Source organism: Macaca nemestrina, chromosome 8 (genome assembly GCF_043159975.1).
Source record: "Macaca nemestrina isolate mMacNem1 chromosome 8, mMacNem.hap1, whole genome shotgun sequence".
Lineage (NCBI taxonomy): Eukaryota > Metazoa > Chordata > Mammalia > Primates > Cercopithecidae > Macaca > Macaca nemestrina.
The window spans coordinates 27,136,338-27,164,265 of NC_092132.1; the positions used below are offsets into that span (position 1 = coordinate 27,136,338).

The window sequence follows — 27,928 nt, forward strand, 5'->3', positions numbered from 1 at the left end:
GACAAAATATTTGCAGCCATCTGACATAGGATATGGAGATCATTGACGGTTTTTTATTTCCTGTAATATAAATTTTACCCAACAAGATTCAGATTTAAATTCAGTATTTTATATCTTTGCCAAAAGATGAGGTCCAGTCTCCCTCCACCCTTTTATGCTTCATTGTATTCTCATTCTTTATTAAAAGGGAAGGGATTTGAGGTTTGTTAGGCATCTGCAGGATACAAGATCCATGATATATGCTCTTTCATTTACCATATTACATTGCATCTGAGATCCAACTTGTCTCATATTTTAACATTTCTGAATTGTACCTCTTACAATCTAGGAAGTCTTATAATCACTGTAGGTCACATGGCAGTCATGCACATATAAGTGATCTGTGATTGTGCATATTTTCATTACTTCACTCAAGTTCACCTGTTGAGTTTAATCACTATTGAAAAACATCTTCAGAAATATTATACTATAATTTGGCATTGAAGGAAAAATGTGTCTTGTATGCCAAAAGTCAAAGGAACAGTGCTATTAGTGAGGCAAACTTTTGACATTGGAGGTATAATTACAACTTCCTATATTTTTGCAAAGCAGCGAACTGAGCTTTGCACTAAGAGAGAAAGATATTACAAGTAGATAAAGGTGTGTTGTGTTTTATTATGGAGATACATCCAAAATGATTACTTATCACACATGAAGTTTATACCAGAAGGCATAGACATTGTCAAGTTCCTTAGAACAGATTAAAGAAATCTCTAAGCTATAAAAGGCTAATAATTATGCCTGATGCAGGACTGTAAAAAGCATTGTATCATAGTTTAACCAGCATTTTTCTTTCCTTCTTTCTCAGTGGCACATTTTTTAAAAATGTACTTTGGGTCAGACATGGTGGCACACACCTGTAGTCCCAGCCACTTGGGAGGCTGAGGCAGGAGGATCACTTGAGCCCAGGAGTTTGGGAATATAGTACACTATGATCTTGCCTACAAAGGGCCACTGCACTCCATTCTGGGCCACATAGTGAGACCTCCATCTCTAAAGTTTTTTGAAAAAAAATATATCTCGGATTTGATGAAATATAGTAGTTCTCACCAAATTAAAAAAAAAAACTGCAACAAACACACAAATCTTCTCCTTTTATACATGAAGAAGCTATGGTTCAGATGGCTCATAGAACTTAAACAACTTGACCAGTCTCAAAGCTGCCAAATGGAAGAATTTGTTATCTTCCTGATCCCACACTGGTTCCTTAAAATGGTAGGGCAACACAGGTTGGTGGTTCTGGAAAGATATGAATGTTGTGTAGTGACAGCCATTCCACCTCCTGTCTCCAGCGAACTTCAAAAATATGAATGAAGTGCTGTTGTAGTCCCCCCAAACCACACGCTAACCGTCTGGAGGGAAAGCTTTTCATGGGGCTGGGCCACTGCCCAGGACTCCCTCGCAATCCTGTTCAGAAGAATAGCAAATTAAAAAAAAAAAAAGCCAGCTTACATGTAGACCGTTTTATAAGGGCCTCATAATTTTATAGAATCAGAATCACTGCTCTGAAATGGAAATAATTTAAAATAAGAAATATTTTCCAACTCTTCAGAACAGAAGTAGGTTTGAGGAAGACTTGCCCAAATTGTTATTTTAAAGCAGGACATTAAACATTTCCTGGCCCCTTGCAAAAGAAAGCTGTGGTTTAGGTCATTGCTATTCACTCACCCTAAGGAAATGCCAGGCGCTTCCTCCTTCTCTCCCTTTCTGGGCCAGCTCCATTGGAGGGCCACTGTGGACAGCAGCAAGGGCCTGCTTTCCTCTTCTTTATTTCCACTGCAAAGATGAGAGGAGAGGCTTGTAGACTGCCCCTACCATAATGAGGGAGATTCCATCACTTCTAATACAGTCCTTCATTATTTATCTTAACATTTGTTTAGTTTAGGAGACTATGCTGATTACTTGGGAGTTGTGCAAAGATGCATAAAACACAATCCCTTCCCACGTGAAGTTTCCATAACTAGAAGGGGGGATAAGGCTTGGGCAGAATTCCCAGCCATATCTGTAAACAGCAAGGAGAGCTCCTCCCGCTCCCTTCTGCTCCCCTGGAATCTTGCCCTTCTATAATAGCATGCAGGACATCGTGCAGTAGTGGTTTTTCTGTGTGCAAATCTCTCATTAGACTGGGAGCTTTCTGAAGGCGAGGGCAGGAGTTATTTGTTATTCATTTTTATATCCCTGATGTTTAGCACAGTGCCTAGGATGGCAATCAGGAGATGGTGGTTATTCCGTTTGTTCATCCATTCATTCAACAAAATCATATGGAGGTTCAGAGCAGGGAAAGATAGGCTTTGAGAGAATATGTGAGACCTTCTTTCAGGAGTAGCCGGTGCCAGTAGCACTCACTCTTACAGAAAGGGGTAGAATTTGGGCAGGAGGATGAGGAAAGAAGTAGAGACCATGTAAACAAGGGTAGGGCCATGTAGGACAAATTTAATCAGTTACTGTGTCTGGAATGCATTGTGGATAAGGATGGAAGGAGAGGTTGAGGTTGCCATCGTGAATGTCCTGGAATATTAGGTCAAGTGTTTTTCTTTTTTCTTTTTTTCTTTTCAAATGAGACAACAATAAATAGAATCCCTCTCCAGGCTGTACTGCTCTGGAGGAGAGCAGGGGAAAATGGTATAGGTAGCTTCTCATTAGAAAATGTACCTGGGATTTGTCTTCCTCCTTGCAAATGATGTACAAAGAATCCTGCTTTAACAACAATTATTCTAGGTCTTGGCTGTGATGCAGACGACACTTCCTTAGGGAGGTGGAAGTGCATATAACTACGAGCCACAGCAGGTTTCATCCTGGCTCCATCAGTTCTTAGTGGTGTGACCCAACCTCTTTGTGCTCTAGTTCTCCCATTTCAAAGTGGAACTGATAATCATATCAACTTCAAAGCTGTTATGAGGCTTAAAAGTAATAATGCACATAAACCCCAGGGAACAGTACTTCTTGGCACATGAGGGTTTCACAAATGTTAGCTATTATTATCCCTTGTCTTCTGTGTACCTTGGTTTCCTCATCCAAATAGAGATAATACCTGTCCCAGCCCATTTCTCCTGGACCCTGACAAAATAAAATGCAATTAAATGTGTGAAAGCAATCTGGAAGTTCAGTGCTGCATAGCAGCAAGGTGGTGGTAGGACTGTTAATTACCATATCCTTGGCTGAGAGGTTTGGTAATTACCATATCCTTGGCTGAGGGGTGATCCCAAGAGGTTGGGCTGAAAGGTAGGGGGGTGTTGGCTCTCTGGGTTCTCCAAGGTATTGGCCACAGGTGTGTGTTTGTGAATAGCTTCTCTAGATACAGTATGTCAAGGTGAAGACCTTATTTGACTGGTCCAAGATTACATAAAGATGGGAATAAGAAAATCAACTAAGAAAGAAAGAAATAAGGTTTAAGCCCCACAGCCTTGTAAGCAGTGTAATTTCAAACATCGTAGTCTTGGACATCTGGGCTCTATTACCTAAAATCTCATTAAACCTTCAGTTTCATAATTCTGTGTAGAACCTGGTAAATTGCAGGATCCTGCTGATGGCCACCAGCCAGTTCAAGCAGTTAATCACAAGGGTCCCCAAGCAGGTTCATTACTTATGCCAAGTGGATTCTTTAAGGGGAAAGTGTGTACACAAAAGAAATAGCCCAATTCACAGTTTTATAGCAACATGCTTTGTGGCTCTGCCCACACAGAGAAATTATCTTTTATCATTAAGACATCTCATAACTCTTTCCTCGATGGAAATTAGTACTCACCAACCCAGGGAAGATCTCCAAACCTCGCTAACTGCAATATAGATTTTAACCTGCTGAGAGCTGACAGCTGTAGTTCATACAAAACCAAGCCCTACCCCATCACCACCCTCAGCACTTTCTCATTTGGGGGAACTCAACTTGAGCTGTTTTTTCTTTTAAACTTTTCTGGAATGTCCAGACATTCCAGAAATGTTTGCATTTCCCTCTGTGTTCCAGGCCAAAGGGCAAGAACCCACAATATAATAACCTTGGAGCCTGTCTTCAGAATCCTGCCCTGATATGACCCAAAGGGAAAGAGCTCGTAACAAAGGAACTATTTCTCATAAGATTTCTTGCTTGATTTTGCCAATTCAAAGAGGTTTATGTAAACGAGATAATTGTCCGCACTTCAGAATGTTTATAAAGCCTTTTCTAATTACTATTTTGTATATAGAGTGATTCTGGGAACATGATGGAGAACAGAGGGGAAGCCTTGAGCCCTCCCTGCATACAGCAGGAAGGAGAGTGAGAACAAGAATATATTTACAATATGGGTGAGAGGATTTGGAGCTTCACCTTGCTGTTTAGGTTTCTTCTCTCTTAACTTTTTTTTTTAACTATATCGCTGTCTCTCTCTTCTCCACTACAGAGTGGTGCTGTCAAATATGGTAGCCACCAGGCATACATGACCACTTAAAGATATACGAATTGAAATTAAATAAAATTTAAAAGTAATTTCCTCCATGCACCAGCTACATTTCAAGTGCTCAGTAGCCACATGTGGCTAATGCCTGCCATGTTAGACCAGATCTAGAACATTTCCATCATTGCACATAGTTCCACTGGACTGTGTTGCTATAGATTAAGGAACTCAGTTGCCTTCCTACTCAAAGTATGGTCCACACACCAGCAGCACTGGTATCACCTGAAAACTTGTAGAACTATGTGATCTGCATTTTAACAAGATACCCAGGTGATACATACATACATCTTAAAATTTGAGAAGCATTGTTTAAAGATACCTTCTACTCTAAGATTCCTTATGATAAAATGTCATCACTATTATAAGTATTATTCATTAATCCTTTATTTTTATTTTATTTCATTTTTGAGACAGTTTTGCTCTTGTTGCCCAGGCTGGAGTGCAATAGCACAATCTCAGCTCACCGCAACTTCTGCCTCGCGGGTTCAAGAGAGTCTCCTGCCTCAGCCTCCTGAGTAGCTGGAATTACAGGCATGCACTACCATGCCCAAGTAATTTTGTATTTTTAGTAGAGATGGGGTTTCTCCATGTTGGTCAGGCTGGTCTCGAACTCCCGACCTCAGGTGATCCGACTACCTCAGCCTCCCAAAGTGTCATTAATACATTTTTATCTTGCATAGCTTTGTTTGCAAAAGAGATATTTCTATCTCCTTGAGAGGTGACCAAAAAAAGGAGTGTTTAGACAGACCTTGTATTCTCCTTTAAAAGTATGCTTTTCTTTTTCTCTTGGAAAAGCTGCAGGATCTGGAGATTTTTAAAAAAGATTTTATCTAAAGTAGCAAATCTTAGAGAACATTGTTCCAATGAAGAATCTGTTGGATCAGTCAACAGAGAAGCTCTTGAAATTAAAATAAGATTAAAGCAAAAGACAAAGAGGAGAAAAGATAATTTTTTAAAAAAGAAGAAGAAGAAGAAGAAGAAAGGAACTTCACTTATTCATACAGTTGACAAACGCACAGGGCTCTGTGCTCTGTGACTAAGAGAGATGGGGTATAGAAGCAATGAGAGAAATTAGAAAACAATCCCTCAGAGTATAATCTGCCACTCAGTCTAACATTGTGGAGATGGAGGGAAATTTCAGTGGTATCTTAGATTATTCTTCAATAATATGTTCTTATGCTGTCTTGTGAGATTCACTGTTGTTTGTGCCAGTGGACAGAGTTTTCTTCTGGAAGGTTCTATGGGCTTTTAGCTGGCTGTCAGAATGTAATGGCTTGAGATACTTGCCTCTGTCCAGTGCAAAAAAAAAAAAAAAATGGAATCACTGAGGTTACCACTGACTAATTGGCTGTACAAATGCATCCCTGCTGAGAGCATCTGGCCTGATGATACTTCTCCCAGAAATGCATCATCCCATATTCATGTGGTACAAGATGACAGTCCACTGTTGTCACCAGGCTTCTTGTTCAAGAGAGCTATAAAGCTGGGTGAGGCCTTGCCATATTTCTGGGGAAATCTTCCCCAGAGACTGGAGTTAATAGATATCCTAAATGATCACACTGAATGTATAGAGTTTCAGATACTTGCATATACTGAAATTTCTAAACCAGTTCTCATTAGAGAACAATACCCCGGCCTCCGAGGAAATTCTGCCCATACTTGAAAACTGCTCATTTCATTCAATGTGACTTTCTTCATACATTCATTCATTCATTTACTCAATCATTTGACAAACATTTCAAGAGCACCTTTAATAGTCCAGACATTCTACCACCCACAACAGAAAGAAAAGAATAAGACAACACACAACAGAAAGAAAAGAATAAGACATACTTCTTGCCTGAAGGAACTTAAGGTTCACAGCAGTAGTGCTTAAAGAGAGGTCCTCAGACTGGCAGTATCAGTGTCCCTGCAACATTATTATGAATTCAAAGTCATGGGGTTCTCCCAGATCTACTGAATCAGATTCTTTTCATTTGGTGCCCAGAAAACAGCATTTTACCAAGCTCTCCAGGGCATTTCTAAGCACAGTAAAGTTTGAGAAACACTCATGTAGAGACAGATAGCACATCAGTGATTCTAATAGATTATGATACAGACTCTATGTAATAATATAGTAATGTGTAATTATACAGCTTTGAGACTCTTCAACCCCTGAAGCCCCCAAGGCAGTGCAGGATATTTTAGTGTTTAATAGAATACATGTTGTTTGATTGATGTATGAGAAACCTGTAAACAATCCAGGAATGATGGACCATGCCTGTATTCCCAGGACTTTGAATGGGTTGAATAGCTTCTCCTGTCTGACTCACTCTAAATATTTGGATCACTGCACTGTATTATATCCAGGATTTGTGGTATTTTATTATATGAAACAAACAAGGCTATAAACCAAATTTTCCTGTGGTATATACCACTTTTCTCTGTCTGAAGGACAAATAACTACTATTTAAGTACTGGGGGAAAGATGTAGGTGTGTTCAAGGACTTTTGCCAAGTTGCTTTCAAGTGAATTCTCAAGGCTATGGTTAAACAGAGTTTGCGAGTCCTCCCCTGAACATTCTGAATCCGAAACGGAGACAGGTTGGACAAAATAAAAATGTTAAGAAGCTCCCTCAGATGAGTTTGAGGCAGTCAAGTTTGAGAGTCTCTGGTCAAAATGTCAGGGTTCTTAAACCTCGGAATCGAGAGATTTAATTTAACCTCCAGGTTTCAGAGTCAGTTTCTGAGAGGTTTTTCAGGCTCATAGTGTAGTAGACTAGCAGCTTTACTTCTAGAATAACAGTAAGTGAGCAAATACGATGTCCTTTTTTTCCCCCCAGGGGTGAGGAAAAGGAGAGAGACAGTTTGCACCCAAGGGCATTCTTTTTCTCTCATTTTCTCAATGTGTGTGTTGGTTGGGACCTTCGCGCGTCACGAGAACCCTTCAAAACTCCCCAGAGAAAGGTGACCATCCAAGCAATGAGGACTGCAAAGCCAGGCAGCAGAACTACTCCTCTGATAGTGTCAGGAGCCAGTTACATTTTAATAGAAACAATAACACCAAGGGGTGAGAGGGTGAGGGTGGAGGCCAAGGCCTTCCTATCCCATCTAGGTATTCGTCTAAAAACGTTGCCATGGGGCCTTGAGACCTTGTATTTCTCACTTAACATTTCTGGAATTAACAAGCCCCTGATATTTCATAGTCAGATCAAAGATCATAGCCTAGCCTAAGACCACAGCCTGTGTTGGATCACTCACCCCTCCAAGTCTGGCTTTCTGCACTTGTGGAGTAAAGGTCATGGTACCTACCTACTTTGGTTGCTGCAAAGTGAACACAGGTTTTTAGCATGATGCTAGGCACCTAGGAAGTACTTGGTGAATGATAGTGCTGAGTGTTATGGTCATTATGTTGTCCATAGGCTCTGTTCCTCAAGGTTCTTCATAAAAAGAACTAATAAGATGCATAGGCCTGGCGCGGTGGCTAAAGCCTGTAATCCCAGCACTTTGGGAGGCCGAGGCGGGCAGATCACGAGGTCAGGAGATCAAGACCATCCTGGCTAACACGGTGAAACCCCGTCTCTACTAAAAAAATACAAAAAAAAAAACTAGCCGGGGGAGGTGGCAGACGCCCGTAGTCCCAGCTACTCGGGAGCCTGAGGCAGGAGAATGACGTAAACCCAGGAGGCGGAGCTTGCAGTGAGCTGATATCCGGCCACTGCACTCCAGCCTGGGCGACAGAGAGAGACAACGTCTCAAAAAAAAAAAAAAAAAAAAAAAAAGATGCATAAACATATATAGAGAGATGTATTATAAGGAATTGGTTTACTCAATTATGAAGGTGGAGAAGTCCCAAGATCTGCAAACTGGAGAGCCAGGAGAGCCAATAGTATAGTTCCAGTCTGAATCTGAGTCCAAAGGCAGGAGATGGCAGTCAGGCAGAAAGAGTGAATTATCCCTTACCCAGCCTATTCTCTTCAGGCCTTGGATGGATTGAATGGGGTCCACTTGCATTAGGGAGGGCTATCTGCTTTACGAAGTCTACCAATTCAAATGTTCATCTCATCTACAAATACCTTTATAGACAAACCCAGAATAATGTTTAACCAAATATCTGGACCCCCAGTGGCCCAATCAAGTTCACACATGAAATTAACCATCACAGACTTATTGTGGTTTCCAGTTTACTAAGGATAATGGGAAGTTACCAGCCAGTATATATGCATCTCTGTTTTATTACACTTAACCCAAGTTCTCTGCCATCCTGATACCTATCTTGTTGGAGATTCTTTTATTTTTTATTTATTTATTTATTTATTTATTTATTTTTATTTTTATTTTATTTTTTTTTTTTGAGATGGAGTCTCGCTCTGTCGCCCAGGCTGGAGTGCAGTGACGCTATCTCTGCTCACTGCAAGCTCTGCCTCCTGGGTTCACGCCATTCTCCTGCCTCAGCCTCCCAAGTAGCAGGGACTACAGGCGCCCTCCACCACATCCAGCTAGTTTTTTGTATTTTTAGTAGAGACAGGGTTTCACCATGTCAGCCAGGATGGTCACTGTCTCCTGACCTCGTGATCCACCCGGCTCAGCCTCCCAAAGTGCTGTTATTACAGATGTGAGCCACCACGTCCGGCCTCGTTGGAGATTCTGACCTTCATCTTCATGCAGTCAGAGAGTTGATTCCTTAATCATGCTCTCAGTGGGAAACTCCCTCTCCCCACGCCCCCTTCCCTTCGTCAAACTCTTGTGGGGCAGAGAGTGGCAGATATGGGACCAGTGCTGCTGAGAATACATATGACTTCTCCAACCATGAAGTAGAAGCAAAGTTTAGCTTTATGGCCACATAAATCCTCCTTTGTCCTTCTTTTATCTTTTACCTCTCCCATACATATTAATTAATTAATTAATTAAGCATACCTCTCTAAATCATCCAATCTTGATTCTTATAATGGTAATGCCTATGAGGGTTCTAAAAGTTAGAAATGATTTAATACTAGAGGTTTTGATTACACTGAATATAAAATCACATAAAATGAGCAAATGATGAGAAGAAGAGGGGAGTGAGGTTTGAAATTAGCCTTATTTCCTGTACATACACGAGGCACACTTACGTTGGTTTTTATCTTGGCCTATTTTGGAAGTGATATATTTGGCTCACAACCAGGAGTAGAAAATAGAAACAAGGACCTGTATCTTCCAAACTAACCTCAGTACCACTGACATTTTGAGCCGGATAATTTTCTGTTGTGAGGGCTGTCCTATACATTCTAAAATGTTCAGCAGTTTAATGGGTCTCTACCCATTAGATGCCAGTAGTACCTGTCCCCCCCACACACAAACACACACAAGTTGTTACCACCAGTGTCTCTAGACATTGCCAGTTGTGCCGTAGGGGGCAAAATTATACCCAATTGAGAACCACTGCTCTAAACATAGGAAAGATCTTAGACTGTTAAAATAAAAATGTACTGGTTTTCTCTAGGTCAAACCTCTTATTTATGGCACTCCATGTATAAGATTCATGTTTGATGAGAATTATTTTATGCAAACAGAGTTACTTGATTTCTCTCCTCCATTCTTGTTGGAGAATTTCTTTTCCCAATAAACATGTTTTATTGAGTCAGGAAAGCACTGTGGTGAGAACAGATCTGGGTTCTAGTCTGAGCTCTATGCATTCTAGCACTGTGGCTGTGACAGCTAATGACCCTGCTGTCATTTTCTCTGTGTGAATTATAGGAATAATGAATCCAAACCTCAAAAATGGCAGTACAGATTCAATGAGTAACTGCCTATAAAAGCTTTGTAGGCATATTGTAGTTGTTCAATAAATGTGAGCTCTGCTTATTGGCTATTCTGCTGGGGCAACCATGGATCTCACTTTTTTGGAATATGCATTTCACACCAGAAATAAATTGTCCCATATTGAAGTTGCAGTTCAGACCCACCCCCAAAGTCCTTGAAGTCATTACATGAAAGACACTTTCATATAGAAGATATGGACCCTTCTTTCTGAAGGGAAGACACTAAACAGCCCTTTTAAAGGATGAAGTCTTATTTCCCCCTTGGACCCATGAGATGTGGGGCTGCCTGGATATAATATCTTTTCTTCTTCTCCACACACAACAATCCTTCAGCCCTCTGCTGCTGGAGTTAGGAAAGGTGGGGCGGGACATAATCTGTCCTATATCTGTTATTGAACCTTTTGCCAAGCTGGCCACTGCCTCCTGGGCCAGTCACTTCCTGCCTTTGAAGTATTTCAGACTCCCTTTCTCATGGAACTGTCTGTTAAGGGCTGTGCTAATCTGGGAGAGAGCAGAAGCCAAGAGTGTGCCCAAAGTGGCCTTGGCAAGCAGGAAGACAGTTATCTGCCTCCTGGGCGTTGCAAAGGCTTGACGTCTGAGTATTTTGTTTCTTTTCCTGGCCCCCAGCTATAGCATTAGAACATTGACATTTAGCATTAAAACACTGATATTTAGCATTAGAGTTTTGACTTTGATTTCTCAAAGGAATTTTAGGAATTCATGATAGCAATAATAATAAAACAATAGTAGCTATCATTTAGTTATTTGCTGTTTACTGAACACCACGCAAAATGCTTTTCCTATGAGCCCTTTTTAACATCACAACAGCCTTGTGAGGCAGGAATTTTGACTGCTATTTTAAAGGTGAAGAAAAGGAGATTGTGTTCAACATCACATAGTGTTCAACATCACATAGTTGGGAAGTGGTGAGCCTAGGATGTGAACCCATATCTGCCAGAGCCCATGCTCCTGACCACTGGACTCCAGTGCTTCCCTCCTCATCCCAGACTCTGAAGCCATAGGGCTAAGTATGATGGTTGATTCCAAGAACTGATTCCAAGAATTCTTGATTCCGAGAATTCCAAGAATGTCTAAACTCTTAATAGTAATGGTGGCCCATCAAACAGAGATTTGAAAAATAGCCTTTTACTATTTGTTAGCTGCAAAATTGATACATGGACAGCCCCCAGGAGGTACATCTTCCTTGAGTAAGTAGTTGATAAAGCAGAGAAAGAAACCACAGCAATCCCACTCTCCACATGCAGACCAGGATTGAATCTCATGCAACATCAGTTACCAAATTAAACAGAGAAACAGATTCTCCTCCAACATCATTCCTTTCTTTATGAACTTTACAACTATTTAATAAGCACTTTCTGTATACCTGACATTGCACGTTGCATTAGGAGAATCCACAATAATAAGACATGGCATCACCCACAAAAAAATTAGGAGGAGCAATGGATACATTAAACGGAAGTGTTCATTGCGGGTTTGTTGGTAAAAATTTGAGATGCCACACTCGCACACAGGAGAGAGTTGTTAGCTGTGTCTAGAAGGAAAAAATACTTCATAAAGGATGTGACGCTCTTGGTGGTTGTGAAAGAGGGAGGCGTTGGTGTTCACTAATGCTAGAGGGTATATAAAGAAAACACCCTGGAAAAAAGAAAGGATCAGCAAGACCAGGAACAACCCCATGCATATGCAGAGCCAGAAGGAGGCTGGGATAGCTGAAGCACAGCGGATGGAGCCCAAAGAGCCTTCTATATCAAAGACCACATGTTTCCCCCTTTTCAGAGCCAGGGCTGTCTAATGCAAACTTCCATTTTGCATTTTGACCTCAGGTAGATTTACATACCTGAAGACATGATTTCTGTTGCACATAAGTCTCTAGCAAAGTGATGATGACAGAACCCATCACTATACATATGTGATAGAACGATTAAGGTTCAAGGCTCCAGGTGTGTGTAGCCCGGTGTAGTGGTGCACGCTGCGCCTGTGGTCCCAGCTACTTGGGTGGCTGAGAAGTGAGGGGATCACTTAAGCCTGGGAGATCGAGGCTACAATAAGCCGATATGGTGCCACTGCACCCCAGACTGGGCGACGAGAGCTAGACCCTGTCTCCATAATGGGAAGAAGAAAGACTAAGGTTCAAGGCCTACTTTCACCACGTGTCTTACACATACAGCCTGAGCAAATGGGGACCTCTTGTACTCATATAAAGCCCATCTCAGCCTGGTGACCCATTCAAAAGGAACACAATACTAACTGCAAAAACAGCAAAGAGCGATGAAAGATCACTGACTACCATGGAAAGATTTCAAAGATGACACTCTGCCATAGCACACTCTTTTCTTTGACCATCCCTTTTCCCAATGCCCTACTCATTATGGCCACCACTGTCCCAAACCTCCTATGTCACCATCTAAACCTTCGACTTGTCTCTCTGTGGCCTCTAGTTCTATTTGTATTCATGTCTTGCAGGAGTATCTTGTTGCTCCAATATAAATTCATTTTAGCCTCTGAATTTTTTTTTTTTTTTTTTTTTTTTGGTGCTCTAACAGGGACCCTTGTCGTGCTGATTGGGCTTTTGGATAAACACAGAGGCCTGCTCAGAAGATGGGATGGGAAAGGCTCAGAATATTTCTATGTTCCTCCCTATCACTCCTGTATGTCACTAGAGGGGTACACACCTAAGTCTGGTATATTAGTTTGTTGTCATGCTGTTGATAAAGACATACCAGACTGGGTACATTATAAAGAAAAACAGGTTTAATGAACTCACAGTTCCACGTGGCTGGGGAGACCTCACAATCATGGCAGAAGGTGAGAGTCATGTCTTACATGGTGGCAGGCAAGACAGAATGAGAGCCAAGCAAAAGAGGAAACCACTGGGTTCTCCCCACAACACTTGGGAATTATGGGAGCTGCAATTCAAGATTAGATTTGGGTGGGGACACAGCCAAACCATATCACATGGATATAGCTTTGATCCTTACTAGCTGTGTGACCTTGGGTTAATAATACTTCTGGGCTTCAATTTCCTTATCTATAAAATGGGAATAATTCTACATCTCCTAAGAAGAGGAGTGGGCAACCATAAGGGAAAGCGCTCTAAAGTATACTGCACTCCACTTACATCCATGGTTATAAGTGCTTTTTTAATATGCTAAGATTAGATATATCTGCTTTCTCTCAGCTACTAGAGACCATTGTAAGAAACACGGTTATTTAAAGAAGCAGTAACTATGATAAACCTACTTATCAACTCATGACTCAGGTTCCAAAGTATAATAATTAATTAGGGCTTACTCTTTATTATCATTATTCTTTTCTTAAATTGTATTTTATAGATTATTAATTATTTTCCAAGATCACACATTTTCTGGATCTGATTTTAGCCAAGTATCAAGGATGGTACACTGTGTTACGTTCCTAGAAATCAATGTTATTCTTTCAGGCTGTATTGCCCTCCTCGCAGGTCAACCTGGACAGGATTTTACCCGCATTGGTTTTTATCCCTCTTTCAAAATACTGAAGTGTTTCTCTTAATGAAATTACAAAGTATTTATTTTCACAGTAGTATTAGTGAGTGAAAACAATCATGATGCTTTAGTTAGTCATGGGGCAATCCTGCAACCCTGTGAGCCTAATTGTTGTTGTTGTTTTGCAAAATATTATGATGACAGTAATAAAAATTCTAGGGCCTTCATTTTCACATACAGTTCTTTTCTATGCATATATGTAAGCTTTATATTGTAGTATATCATAACTGTTTCCATGTTGCTACATAATCATAATCATCATAATTAGTATTGTTTTAATAGCCATGTAATTATCCATCTTGTTAATGTACCATAATTTACTTAACCTAAATCTTCAACAGTAAGAGAGTGCTTCCAATTTTTCCTCTATGATAAATAACTTCTAGTTTACATATTTGTGCATATAGCTTCTTTCATTTTTTTTAGATTATTTCCTTAGGATATACTCCTAGGAATGGAATTACTAAGTTTAGGAATATGCATTTTTAATAATTTTTGAATAAATTGACATTATTTTTCCAGTTGACAGTGCCATCAGCAATAATTAATATTCTGCTTCCAATACAACCTGTCAGAAGTATTATTATTTGATATTTAATACACTTACATAGTACCTTTTGTTTTTTCATTTTCTCAAAAATAGCAAATGTTAATCAAACACTTGCTTACAAATTATGTGTTCTGTCATGTTTTGAAAAGCCAGTTAGTTAGATTTGAGAGCCAGGTTTGAAAACTGAGGTAGATTTTTTTCTTCTGCATCAAGAATGCCTGCTGTGCTTCTCTCCCATTGTCTGATAGTTTTGTGTATTAGAAACTAATACTGATATTTTTCTGAGCAAAACATTCCATTGTACTCATATAATAATTAATTATTGAAGACCCATGTATAAGGAACTGTAGGGAGTACCCAAATAAAATAACGGGAACATTAGACAATTTAATTAGAAAACTCAGGAAAATACATTAATATTTTTATACCAGCACTCCCAAGCCCAAAAGAGGGGTTGCAATTCAAGTAGTTTAATCTCTGGTCCGATTTAATGACTTTCTCTATCTAGTCTAGACAAGGTCACACATTTTCTGTCTAACCTTCCCAGCTAATCTGACTTCGCAACTGACAAACTCAAGAGCTCCAGCCATTCCACTTCCAATATTTTTTTCTAGATTTCATCCCAAGAAATCTTTCTGATAAATGAAACCCCCATCTCTCTCCCACAATAAAATGCTTCACACCATCCCCAATCTTACCTTGCACCAGACCAAGCAAATGCATGAACCTTCATAATACATGAAATGGTTTCCCAAACTGCAGCCCCATCCTAGGACTGGATGCCAATTCCAGAGATCTGGTTTTGCCCTCCCTTCCGGGCAACTTCACCTATTTCTCAGTTGGGTGTCTTCCATGCCTTACCAAATGGTAGAAAAAAAAATTTTATGAATATAAGCCACTGTAAATCCATCCTGGCATTGAGTAACCATTCTGACTAGAGCTTTCTCTTTGGCCTAGGGGTTTTAGGGTTTGTTTGAATAAGATAATTGCTACATATCAGTGCCTGGGAACATAAAGGAAAGAACTTACCATATTTCCTCCTTTTTCTTCTTGCAGCATCAGCCGAGGGTTCTCCATAAACACGGTTAGCCTTCCAAGCTGCTGTCCTGCCAGTTGATATGAACATGGCCCGTTCCTCACAGAAAGACTAACCCATGGCACTGCCAGAAGATATCCTTGGAGCATGGACAGATTAACTGGATTAACTGGAAAAAAAACACCCATTCAGTCAAGATTATGGGCTTTGGAAAAATCTTACTTTGCTGTGGATTTAAAATGAGGTGCATAATATAGTGCCAACTCGTTCCAAGTGGTCATGGGCAGACCATTAGCTGGAAAATTGCTTCCAGTTTTCATCACTGTGCATAACTCAAGTTCCCTTTGGGGAGCTGTCTGTGCCCTTCACTAGAAGTCCTGTTTTAGCATGGCAACTACTGGATTATTTTATTATGTGTGCAGATGGCATGATGTTTTAGAAAAAAAAAATTACAGCAGTTCTGCAATCTCAGTGGAAGTGTTCACAATATTATGCCCTGGTAGGAATGTAAACATGTCTCGATTATGTTAGTTATGACGTCTAAAGGTATTCCGTCCAACTCTTAAGCACTTTATATGAGAACACTACACCAAGATGAATCAGCACGTTCAGCACATGTGAGAAATCAAGTATTTTTATTTTTATAAATCTTGGTGGGTTTTTTTTTTCTGGCTCAGACTGTCCAAGACAAACTCCACTACTAGCATAACCCCAGTTGTTTGTGGTAGGTTGATATAAATATGGCCACAATACTGTTAGACTTCACCTCCGGATACTTTACTGAACAACTGGTTTACTTGTAGCGCCAAAGGGAAGCCCTAGGGGGTCTAGTGATTGTGTTAACTTAGCTTGCTTCTTTGTTCGCAGGCACAATTGACCACATGCACATACAGGCACTCAAATACAGGAGGCTTCTATTTGGCTAATGTAGATATTCCTTTATTCTGTAGAAGAGTTCTTCCAAAGGAAAAAAGGGGATGGTATTCTTTTAATCAAAGACCATGGTAGATGGATGGTAAAGGCAACAGAATGCAATTCTTTTGTGTGGTCTGACTTTAACACTTCAGAAAAACATCCTAAGTCAAGTTGAAATCGCCATTCTTTCAAGAGAGAAACATCAAGTGACCCTACTATGTGCCTAGAGAAGAAAAAGTGTCAAGTCCTATACTAAGTTCCCTTACTTAGTGTAGAACGTACCAGTCCCTTGTTAATCCTTTCTGGGATTATACCTGTGACTAATTGTTTTTTGTTTTTTGGTGTTTTTTTTTTTAACTACGTCTTACAACAAAGCACAGTCCTGGGAAACCAGTCAACTTAATTATTGCTTGTCTTTGAGCATTAGAGACATGTTCATATTGACTTGCTACATAACAGTGTAGCATGTTTTTTCCTGAAAATATCAAGTTGACTGAATGGAAAGCTCAGCAAAGTATGTTCTGTGTGCCCACTGTCCCAGCCTGGGACTGACGGGCATCAGAGGCTTTGCTTTAAAATATAGTGTAACCACTTCTGGAAAACTTCCAATGCAAGCAAGCTTAGTGTTTTAGGGTATCTCCAGATACATAAGCATTGTCTGCCTCCACTCAGGGTCTCAGGAAATACACAGCCCATTGGAAACCACCCCTGCCTGAAATTTGGAAACCTGACAGGGAAAGGGAGGAAGGTCCAAATGAGTCAGCAGCAGGATGACTCACCACAAGCCTGGCAGGCTTCAGAGCCAGAGAAGGGGGCTTCCAACAAGGAACTCAGAGAAGTTTCAGTCGCCACCAAAATCTGGCCCTTCGACAGGTCAGCACCAGGACTGCCAGGCCCTCTGCAGACATAATTCTCCTCACATCTATAATTAGGAGACCAAACTCCGGCTGCCAACACCCTTGGACACAATATTCCCGTCTCCACTGCCCATCTCATGTGGTTCAGTTCTAATAGCAGGTCTTCTTCTTCCTTTCATTCCTTCCTTTATTCAGCAAGCATTTGTTGAGCATCTATTGTGTGCCAAGCATTGTGCTTGGGCAACAACAGTCCACAAAGCAGACTCCCCACCTGCCCTTAGGAAACTGTATCTCCTCCTTCCAAACATTATCACTACCCCCACCTTTTCCACAATGAATACTTAATTCAGACAGCATTCTCCATTCTGCCAGAGTAACCTAGGAAGAAGAACATGGCAGCAGACGGAACCTCAGGGAGCAGACAGCAGACTGAGAGATAGTAAACCGCATCAGACCACATATTTGCACCTTTCAGTTACAGCCAACTCTTTGAGGGCCCAGACTGAGCTGGTTGGAGCTCCCCAAAGTAGCATTCAATTGCTTTTCCTTGATATCCACCCTGGCTACCTATGTTCCCTTTCTTTATACAGGCACAACCATTCACCTCTACACTGGATTATCTAACACTCCAGTTCTATAACTAATCCAGGGGACACACAGTTGAGTCTGATGAAGCCTAAGAACTGCCATGTGCTGAGATATTGTAACTGGGAATTAAGATTTAGCCAAGGACATCGTGAGGCTACTGCTGACTCTCTTGGAAAACTGGACATGCTTTGTAGTGCAGATGTTCACTAAATGATGGTGGTTCATTGTTACTTACTTTGACCTTTGCAAAATATTCTGAACAATTCAATAAGTAGAGTTTCCTAGTTTGTTTGTTTTGTTAAGTCAAAGGAGTGCTGTAAAATTTTTGAAAGATGATGGGTGAAGAGGGACCTAGGAGAAGGCAAAATGAAGACCATTAAAGAGCCCCGTTGAAGACTGTATCTCTAAAGATGCCTTAATGCCTGGCACATACTCCATGTCTGCATACGAACTACTACTCTTTTCCAAACTGTCAACCTCTGTTTGAAATTATTTGGGGGGATAGTTTTGGAAGCATGGTGGCATAAAATCCGAGCAGTCAAGAGCTAAACCAGCAAAAAAAGAGGAATTACTTCATTCGCAGGCTTTGGCTTCTTTATTACCTGGTGGTCCTCTGTGATCTCCCATGGTTACCTTCAACTGTGCTGTACTTTCTTCCCAAGATGCATGTTTGGAATGTTACCTCCTAGAAATCCAGAAATGGCTGTGGTGAGTTTTGTTTAGTCGGAAGCAAGAGGTGGGGAAGTAAAGGATACATATTTTTATGTCTAAGGACTGTAAGCTGTTGATGCTTGACTTTTCCTTTTACCTACACCTGTGCTACACCTTTATTAAAAGGCTGACACCCAGACTTGTGCAGGAAAGGCACTCTTGGGAATGAACAGAAATGAATAATTATGAGACTTTCTTTCTGTGGTGCCAAGGGAATTCGCTTATTTCCACTCCAGAACTGAATAGGCAGAGCATTGCCAGTCCTGCTAGTGTGAAAAGCAAATCACTTCAATAGTTTGAGATGTACCTAGGGGAAGAGAGATCCTATCAACTTTCTTTGTGGGTAGTGGCGTACCTTCAAATCCCTGCTCAGGCTCTGTGAGGTGTGCACCCGCAGATTTCACTTCTACCTCCGGAATCCTGGCAACAATCCAGGAATCTCTCCAGAGTCACTTCGCAGTTGCTCAGATAGAGGCCAACAGTCCTTAGTCCTGAGGAAATTCTGCCATTTTTAACATTCAAGGAGAAAAGGAGTATCAGCTGTACCTGAGAATATCAACTAAGGCTAAAAACCTCTAATGGATCCCCCTTGTTACTTGCAAAAGCTTTCTTTGTCTGCAAATGTCACATAATTGATTTTAGATAGGAACAACAAAAGTCTCAAGGAAGTGAAGTTTTTAAGACCCCCCTTGGCACTTTACTTTCACCAAAACCTCCTCTTTCCAGTACATTAGCAGTTTTGTTCTTTGTGATGTTTTCCTCTACATTCTTTAGAATAATTGTATTACTTGACAACTAGACTTGTCAATCGCCTTAGACTCTTTTTAAAAATCTAATCTTTTGAAAATGACACAAATTCCTTTATTGCTTTAAGGCTGTTTTTATTCACCCCTCCCACAGCCCCCTCCACTGCACTTTTTTGTTTTTGGGTTTTTTTTTTTTCTTTCATCTCTCCTTCTTTTAACATGATGCTGTGGGTTGATTTCAAGAATTCTATAAAGAACTCAACAAAAAACGTAGTCATTACCTTTTTTCCCCAGTCCTAATATTTCTTCTTAAGCTTGATCTTGGTGAAAACGTGTTGCCCAAAAAGCAGTGAGGTAGGGATTAATAACGCTGACCAGTCATCTGGAAGATTAATGCCAATGCAGCCCTGAGATCAGGAAGGAGGACAGGCCAGGAGATGTTTCTACTCCGGGCACCATTAAGGACTCTTTTCCAAAGGCAGATCCTGCTCCTTAGATCTGAATCTAATCCTGAATCCAGAAAATTATCCTATGAATTCTGGTTTATCAACGCACATGATTCCTGGCACCATTGCATGGCTTCAAGGTAAAAGAGAGCCGTGTTTCCATTATTTTGCTATGGTGATTTTTGGGAAGACAGACAGCATTCTTTTGAAAGCGGGAAACTTGAGGAAAAGTTGGCCAAGTGCACAGGAAAGTTCTACCACACCTTAGTATAAGGAACAAAATAGATGCTACTCATCTGGGGAACATAGCTAAAGGGACAGTAACAGTACTGACGGCCTTCTGGCCATCACCTTAGCTCCACAGGGAAAATTCTGGGTAAGAGCAAGCACTGTTTCTAAAATCTAAATTTTTAGGGTGAAATTTACCAGCACCAAATGTAAAAGGGAAGTGCCATCAGGCATAGGGCTGGTTTTATACTTCCTGCCCAATGGCAAAATGACTGAGACATGACTTCTATGGAACAGCAGAAAATGGATGCCAAAGATATCATAAAACTGAAGTTCAATTTGCCACATAAGGCTATTTAAAAACTCTGATGCACTCCAAGAATTCTTCCTTCAGAGCTTTCCTCCTACCATTATATCAAGCACAAGAATACACCAACAGCACATACTTAATGTAATGTAAAAGTAACCATATGACTTGTGTTGAATTACCATTGGCTGGTTGACATGATATTAATAAGTGTCATAGATATTTAGACATTATTTCTGATCGTACAAAATTCTTTTCATAATTTGGAGCCAATGGTTTGGGAGGTTTTTTGTTTGTTTGTTTGTTTAGTTATTTGTTGTGTTGTTGTTTTCCAAACCTCAGATATTTTGAGGAGCCTTAGAAAGGCTCTTAAGCCCAGGCCTTTTTGCCTCATGTGCAGAGTATTAAGAACAGCCCTGCTGATGTGAACCTCAAGGAAGGAGGCTATTAAATTAATCCAACACTGGAGATACTAATACCTCAAACAATTAAAACACTGAAGACTCTGCTGGTCGCCTTCCACGTTGTTTACAGCCCTTTTAAATTCAGTCATTTGGATCAAGAGAAATAAACGGTTGGTTTCACGGGGCTTTTGCCAGATTAGCACAGACACAGCTACCAAATGTGGAAGTCTAGACTGAGTGGATGCATGAGAGCAAACAGATCTGTTTTATATGATTGCACTTAATCACCACCACCGCCCAAATTCTGTAAAAGTATATTCAAATACTTAATGCTAAACAAAACTTCAAAACAGGAGACTCTTACTGGATCATGCTTTCACTTAGGGTAGGATAACTGATCTTGAAGATAACCTTGTAGAAAAATTGCTGGCTGGAATGCCCCAAGCACCTGGGAATTGGTGCTGTCCTATTCCACAGACTGATCATGGTCTTCTCCCATCTCCTCAGAGGAGTTAGCCTGGCCTCTAAAATAGCACAAATGCCATGAAAATATCTTTCTAAGCCATATAGAGACTTCCTATCCAAGTATAATTCCAAAAATATGATTTGAGTTTGAGCATGCCTGTGGTCCTTGATTCTATGATCCCTAAATCAGTTCTACTTCTCTGTCTCTCTCTCTCTCTCTCTTTCTCTTTCTCTCTCCCTCTCCCCCCAGTATTTTTTTTTTAACCACAATTAAGTGCATTTAGCGTGTTTACATTGGGAACTGCCTGCTGGCTCTATGTCTACTTTTGACAATGCCTATGTCCAGATACCATACAGTGCATTTGAGAGAGGACTAAGGTTATGTTTCCCCACATACCAGCTGCTGCAGAGGTTTCGAAGTGCCTGACCCAGTTCTTTTTCACATCAAAAAGGCCTTCGGTTACAGATGGCAACCTCAAAGATGAATGTAAAGTGGGGGAGGAAATTCATGTTTGAATGCTGAAACACTTGTGTTTTTTATTTTTATTCAATACCCACCTCAGATCACCAGAAAGGGAAGCCTCTTTGGTGGGTGTTGGCCCCCACTGCGGGCAAAAGGGGTTCTATTTGCTTAAACTCATACTCGTAGGCAATTTTAGGGCTCTCTGGTTCTCTGAATGGTTTCTCCACCACTACCTTTCTTCCACCAATAGAAAGATGCTGTCCTTACAAGGCCATGTCTGAGAAGACCAGGTTTTAGCTAGTAAAAGAAGCTCACATTGCAGAGAGTTGAGTAATACCAGGCTCTTGACTTTGCACTGTGTGTCGCAGTCATGATTGGGACAGAAGGAGCCAGTCTGCTGAAAAGCCAAGCCAGCACAAATATTTGGAAACTAATTCCACTGAAACTCTTGTATCATTAAATCATACTACTGTAGTTTCAGTTAAAGTAATTATTTAATATAATTAGGCACTAAATTAAATAGCTTTGCACAAAATTTTAGAAAAGATCAATCTTGTAACAAAATTTAATATGAACAGTAAAAAGCACCTGAGAAAAGAAAATATCGATCTGTTGTGGTTTATATACTTGAGTTATTCTTAGAACTTTGTGGAGATTGACACTGCTCTGATAAAAAGGAAGAAAATGTTTTGAATTCAAGAATGCTAGACTACTAGAAATCTCCCAGTCTCTCTGGGCCACTGCTCTTCAGTATGGGGCACTCTCTGTCCCTCCTTAGCAGATGGGGTTGTTTGGAGGCTAAAATGAGCTAAGGGAAGAAGCTATCCTGTGCCTCCAATATCCCTTATGTGTAATTAGAGTGCTGATCTGGGTTGCAGGCTTTATTCAATGATTCCTTTCCCTTACTTGAGGCTTTCTCCATGGAGCTGTTATTTCTGAGCCTCCATTCTGGGATTTACAAAGGAAACAGAATGATGAAGAAGTAACAATCAGCATTGTACACACACACACACACACACACACACACACACACACACACAACTTTTTCTAATATGTGAGGTTAGTCTGCAGAGTCCACAGCCCAGGTGTCCATTTATTTCCACTTCTTCACCTCCCAAAGATTTAGAGCTCCATGACCTGCCAAGGTTAAGACTGCCAATCCCAGGTTGGAGAAGACCCATCAGAGCGTGGAGGTGCCAAACTGAGAGGCACAGGAAGCAGACAGCCACATCAAACTTTCTGGATGAACTACTGCATATTGGTGTTTGTTCTAGGAAAGAAAGAGGAAGAAAAATTACACAATGTGAACTGAACATAAGAGCAGTGCTCTTTATAGAGGATGAGAAGGGAGCATGGGGGAGAATCTGATTTAAAAAATGATTCATTCCTTCACAAACACAAACAAACATGGCTAAAAAGCACATGTCAGAACACAGAAGCTAGGTAGATGATCAACATTTTTATAACTTCCTTAAGTGAATAGTTAAACCAGCAATCTGAATTCTGTTGGTCTCCCAAGAGTGTTTAATTACATAAGTATTACCCATATTCATTTCCCACAACTGTTGGGTTTTTCTTTCTTTCTTTTTTTCTCTCTATGCATCCTAGAAAAACTCCCACGACTAGACTTAGCGGGAGGCAGTCAAGTTATGTAGTAAAACAAGAGTGCCTTTTCTGTTGGATGTCCACTTTAGTTTCCTGCCTTCCCAGGGCATAAGATGTTTAGAAACGTTTTTTCTCTAAACATAAGAATTATTGTGTACCACAATTTTGAACCACCGATTTCCATATCTTCAGCAGCTATCAACTCGCCAATTCCCTTTCGGTCTCCTTTGTATATTCTTATGTTCCCTTCTGTTTCCAGTTGTCCTCAAAAAGAGTTGAGGGGGGCATAACTCTTATAAAATGGATAAAAATGAAACTGTACAGATGTTTGCCCCCCTTGTATCTGTGAGCATGATCTCTATCAGGCTTGAAAATCTGCTTTATCATTTTGTATATTTGACTATTTTGTATTCAGCATTACTTGACTCCTTATGTGCATGGCAATGTATTAAAATGTGGGATTTCTATTACTGCGTAAAAGCGTTTTGATTCTGATTTTCAACATATATCCTTGGAAAAAAAATTACATTAAACTTTTCTATTTTCTTCAGCTCATCAGCTTTGCAGAAGAAAAAGAAAAGTTAACAGCATTTCACTTTCCCTGTGTTAGCTAATGATGCAATTCATGGTGGAAAATTGTCCTCAATTATGCTGTGTTTCCTAGAGAAATAATATGTGTGAAATGAACTGATGGCCTCCCTATGGCTCCCAGCACACAGAATTCCCCTAGCACCAAATCCCACCAGCGTAATTGCAATGACTGGTGAACTCTTTAGTGTCGAGCACAGCTGGACAGGAGACACAATTCTCTTCATCCCTTAGACATGGTAACACACTAGGAAGAGATGGGGCAACAGATCTTGGCCCACCGATTTCCTCTCACCCCAGAGAGGGTCTTATGTACTAATAATAGTATGATTGATGGTATTTCCCAGCACCTCCTGCTCCATCCATCTCTCTGAGGTGGTAACCAAATGTAAGCTATCTGTATTTTATCAATAGAAAGACTGACCTTCAAATAACATCTACCCAAGAGACTTGGATTAGAAACCAGTGCTTCCAAACAGATTTGGCATAGCCAGCCTCTAGTGCGGCAAACATCTGCAATACCCTCCACACACCTCCATATACTTTTAAAGGGACATTTTCCTCAAACTTAAAAAAAATCCCCTGAATAATATGATACACCAGATATAAACAATTGACCATTTTCCTGCTCTAAACTACCATTTTCAGCCTTCCTTTTCTCAAGGAGACATCATAATGAGTACTTATAGACACTCTGACTTTACTTAATATGATGAATTGCCTCAACCAGTACAGGAGAAACACTTCTTTCCCAGAAAGGAAAAAGCACTTAGAAACTGCATTAAAAAGAAAGGAGGCACCCATTGTCTTTTTTATTACATGCTTACTGTAAATCTAGTGTTTGTTTGGTTTTCTGAAAAAGGTTTTCAAACGTAAAACCTGTGATAACCTTTTAGGTTAGCTTATTGACTCCACGTATAAACCTAAATCTTTTGATATACCTTGCAACCCTAAAAGCACAATTTTCTCCTACTTTCTCTGCTTAAAGATTTTGAACACAGAAAATGGAACCACCTCGTTGTCGGTTAACCTTTTTAGAAGATGTTAAAGCCAGAGCCCCCAAACAAAACATTCTCTTTGTCTTTACCTTTTGGGATCATTTCTAACTATTTCTTCTCTTCCTGTCTCTTTCTCTTATTATTTTCTTCCTTTTCCTTTGTTAGTCCTCTGCCTTTAACTTACCTCTCTCTTTTGTAGGCTTGTCTTAAAACCTTTCTCCATGTGCCTTCCTCTTCCTCTATCTCATCTCTACCCTCCCTTTTTCTCTCCCATCTCTCTCTCTCTCTCTCTCTCTCTCTCTCTCTCTCTCTCTCTCTCTCTCTCTCTCCCCCCAACCCATTTACCCTTCTCCTTTCTTCTTTTTAGGGTAGAGCAGTTATCTGTCTTTGTATCCCCATCTCTTGGCACATTATAGTTGCTCAACATCATAGTTTCTCAACAAATGTTAGGTGAACTGAATTAAACTTGGTGACCTGTTTTTCCTGGCTTATTTTCTTCCTGCCTACTGAGCCTAGCAACCTCTACAAACACTTCATTACACAAATTAACTCATAGTAATAAAGACTACACCAGATGTGTTTTCTGAGGTAGGTGAAAGCTTTAGTTAACAGGTTCTCCCCAAACGAGGAGTAGGCAGATTCTCCTATATACCACTTTGCCAATACAAAGAAAAGCCTTCCTGCCATCTCAGCGTTTGGGTAACTCATGATACCTGGAGCAAACATGGTAGCTATATTTGGATCAAGGACAGTGATGTCTGTGAGAAGTTCAACTGAGACCACCAAGATAATTTTTCAACCTAAGATTATTCAGAATCTTATAAAACTTTTTTGTGAGACCAGCAAACGTGAAGTGCAGTACTGGTTATCTTGTGCTAGAGGAATCCTTAAATGCATTTTAGTTTCCTATTTATCTTTTTTGCCAAGAGCTGGCTTTGGTTGAGGTTTTCTCTGTTGATGATGAAATCATTAGAATTGTTAAAACTTTCTCCAATTTCTATTTGTAAAGCATATAGATGTATGTACATTGTAAAATAGCTTTCCCTTATTTTTCACAGACATTGTGCAAATATTGAAAAATTAGCTAAAAACAAGCTTTAATAAAGACAACTACGATCACATTTTTGTGTAGCACTGGAGAAATACAAAGTGGTACTAGATCATGAGAAATGTTATATAGTTGTTTTACAAGTGATGATGTTCCCTTTCTCATGAGAAGTGGAAAAGTTGACAGGGTTCTATTTTTCTGTCATATTTCTCTCCTTTTAGTAGTGTAACCCAAATATTAATTAGGTTCCCATGGTCCAGTCTCTGCAGGAAAGTTCAAGAAGGGAATAAGAATGCATATGAAAACATTGTGAGATTTTACTTTGTCCTTCATGATACTTCCAAAACTGAGTGTGTGGGTGGAGGTGTGGGTATGAGTTACTCAGAAAGTATCTTAAAATCCTACTTCCCATCTATGCTACCCTCATTATCCTCCACCCAAAGGCAGCTGCTTCCTTCCATTTTAACTCTTCTCTCTCTCTCGGGAAGAACGCTTCTAAATCTCAACCCTTTTCCATATAACTTTCCCACTTCTGCCTCTCCAGCTCAGCTTTTCTATCCTTGTCGTGATTCTCCCTTTCAAAATCATTAAAACAAAACTAGTAAACGTTGAATTTTTCTTTAGTGAGAAAAGAAGAAAAAGGGATATGATAATACAATATTTTTCTTAATGATTTTCTTTAAGAAAATCAATTTTTCTTGATTTTTTTTTAGTAATTCTTGCCCCAGAGCTGTGAAATTGATGACTCAAAAAAAAAAAAGGAGAGTAACAGAAGATTAATTTGGTTGCCGTTGATGGTTTAAATTCTAGTTCCAGTAAGTACTCCTTGTGGGACTTGAAATCTTTTCATGTTTTAACAAACATAGGTGGATCTTGTGCCATTTGTCCTATGTGCCAAGAACTGTTCATGGTACTGGTCTAAGTATTATTGATTCAGAGATGAATGACATTTTTCCTGAGCTTAGAGGTCTTACACACTAAGAGAAATAAGCAGCTCAACAAATAACTTCTTCTTAAGTAGCCTATATTAAAAGGAAAATATCTCTGGAAGGATAACTTAATACCCATTTGTTCCGAGATGCTGGGGTTGGGGAGAGATGCAAGAATGTTCCATAATCAAGTCAGCTCTAAAAATATGATAGATGGGCCGGGCGCGGTGGCTCACGCCTGTAATCCCAGCACTTTGGGAGGCCAAGGTGGGTGGATCATGAGGTCAGGAGATTGAGACCATCCTGGCTAACATGGTGAAACCCCGTCTCTACTAAAAATACAAAAAATGATCCGAGCGTGGTGGCAGGCGCCTGTAGTCCCAGCTACTCGGGAGGTTGAGGCAGGAGAATGGTGTGAACCCGGGAGGTGGAGCTTGCAATGAGCCGAGATCGCGCCACTGCACTCCAGCCTGGGCGACAGAGCCAGACTCCGTATCAAAAAAAGAAAAAAAGATAGATGTACTTTACCCTTGTCCTAGAGACTTGGGATGCCTATTAGCACATTAAAGGCTCTGAGAAGTCTTGCAGGAAATAATCATACACATTTGTTCGGTGTAGCACTTTCAAAATTCATTCAAGCATCAACTGTTTTCCCCAAGAGAATACCAATTTACAGCCCATAGAACAAACACTTTTGGAAATACCGTTCTAAGCCAACCAGTGCTTCATGGCAATGTTCTTTCAAGCAGGTGAGTGTGCAGACCCTCAGGAAAGAGGTGGTGCCACAGATGGATCCCCTGAGAGAGAGATAGACACCTGGGGTATAAAAAAGTGGGCTAAAAACAAACCTGCCACTTTCTATTAATGAAAATAATTACAAACCAGTCACTACATGTTCAACCCAATTAGCCTATCACATCCAAGCCCTTTCACCAGCCATGAATGGAGAAGGGGGAACAAGTGCATAACCTTGGCCAAGGCTCACATCTCTCTATATTTTAACATTCTCTTCTGGAATATTAGGGGTTTGGAATAGATGGACTCCTGTAATCCCTTTGCAGCACACTACTTCAGTTCAGTTCTAATTTTGTACAATCTTATCCTCAGCTTTGCTTTTAAAGCAAGCACATAATTCTTTTGCAGCAACTCGGATGGAGCTGGAGGCCATTATTCTGAGTGAAGTAACTCAGGAATGGAAAACCAAATATCATATGTTCTCACTTATAAGTGGGAGCTAAGCTATGAGGATGCAAA

General features: G+C 40.3%; 1 protein-coding gene across 5 annotated transcripts in view; it reads left to right on the top strand.

The window, feature by feature from the left end:
• Positions 1–27,928, top strand: part of LOC105468533 (sterile alpha motif domain containing 12) — a 495,768-nt gene that overhangs the window by 402,930 nt on the left and 64,910 nt on the right. For 3 of the 5 annotated variants that reach the window (XR_011606363.1, XR_011606362.1, XM_011718764.2), the window contains one exon: positions 15,397–23,578. The exons of the other annotated variants lie outside the window; for them this stretch is intronic. Coding sequence is in view for 1 of the 3 variants with exons in the window: in XM_011718764.2 (XP_011717066.2) it covers positions 15,397–15,419 (23 nt within the window). In the remaining 2 variants the exon portion in view is untranslated. Of the gene's footprint in view, positions 1–15,396; positions 23,579–27,928 lie in introns of those variants that run through there. 5 annotated transcript variants of the gene reach the window in all.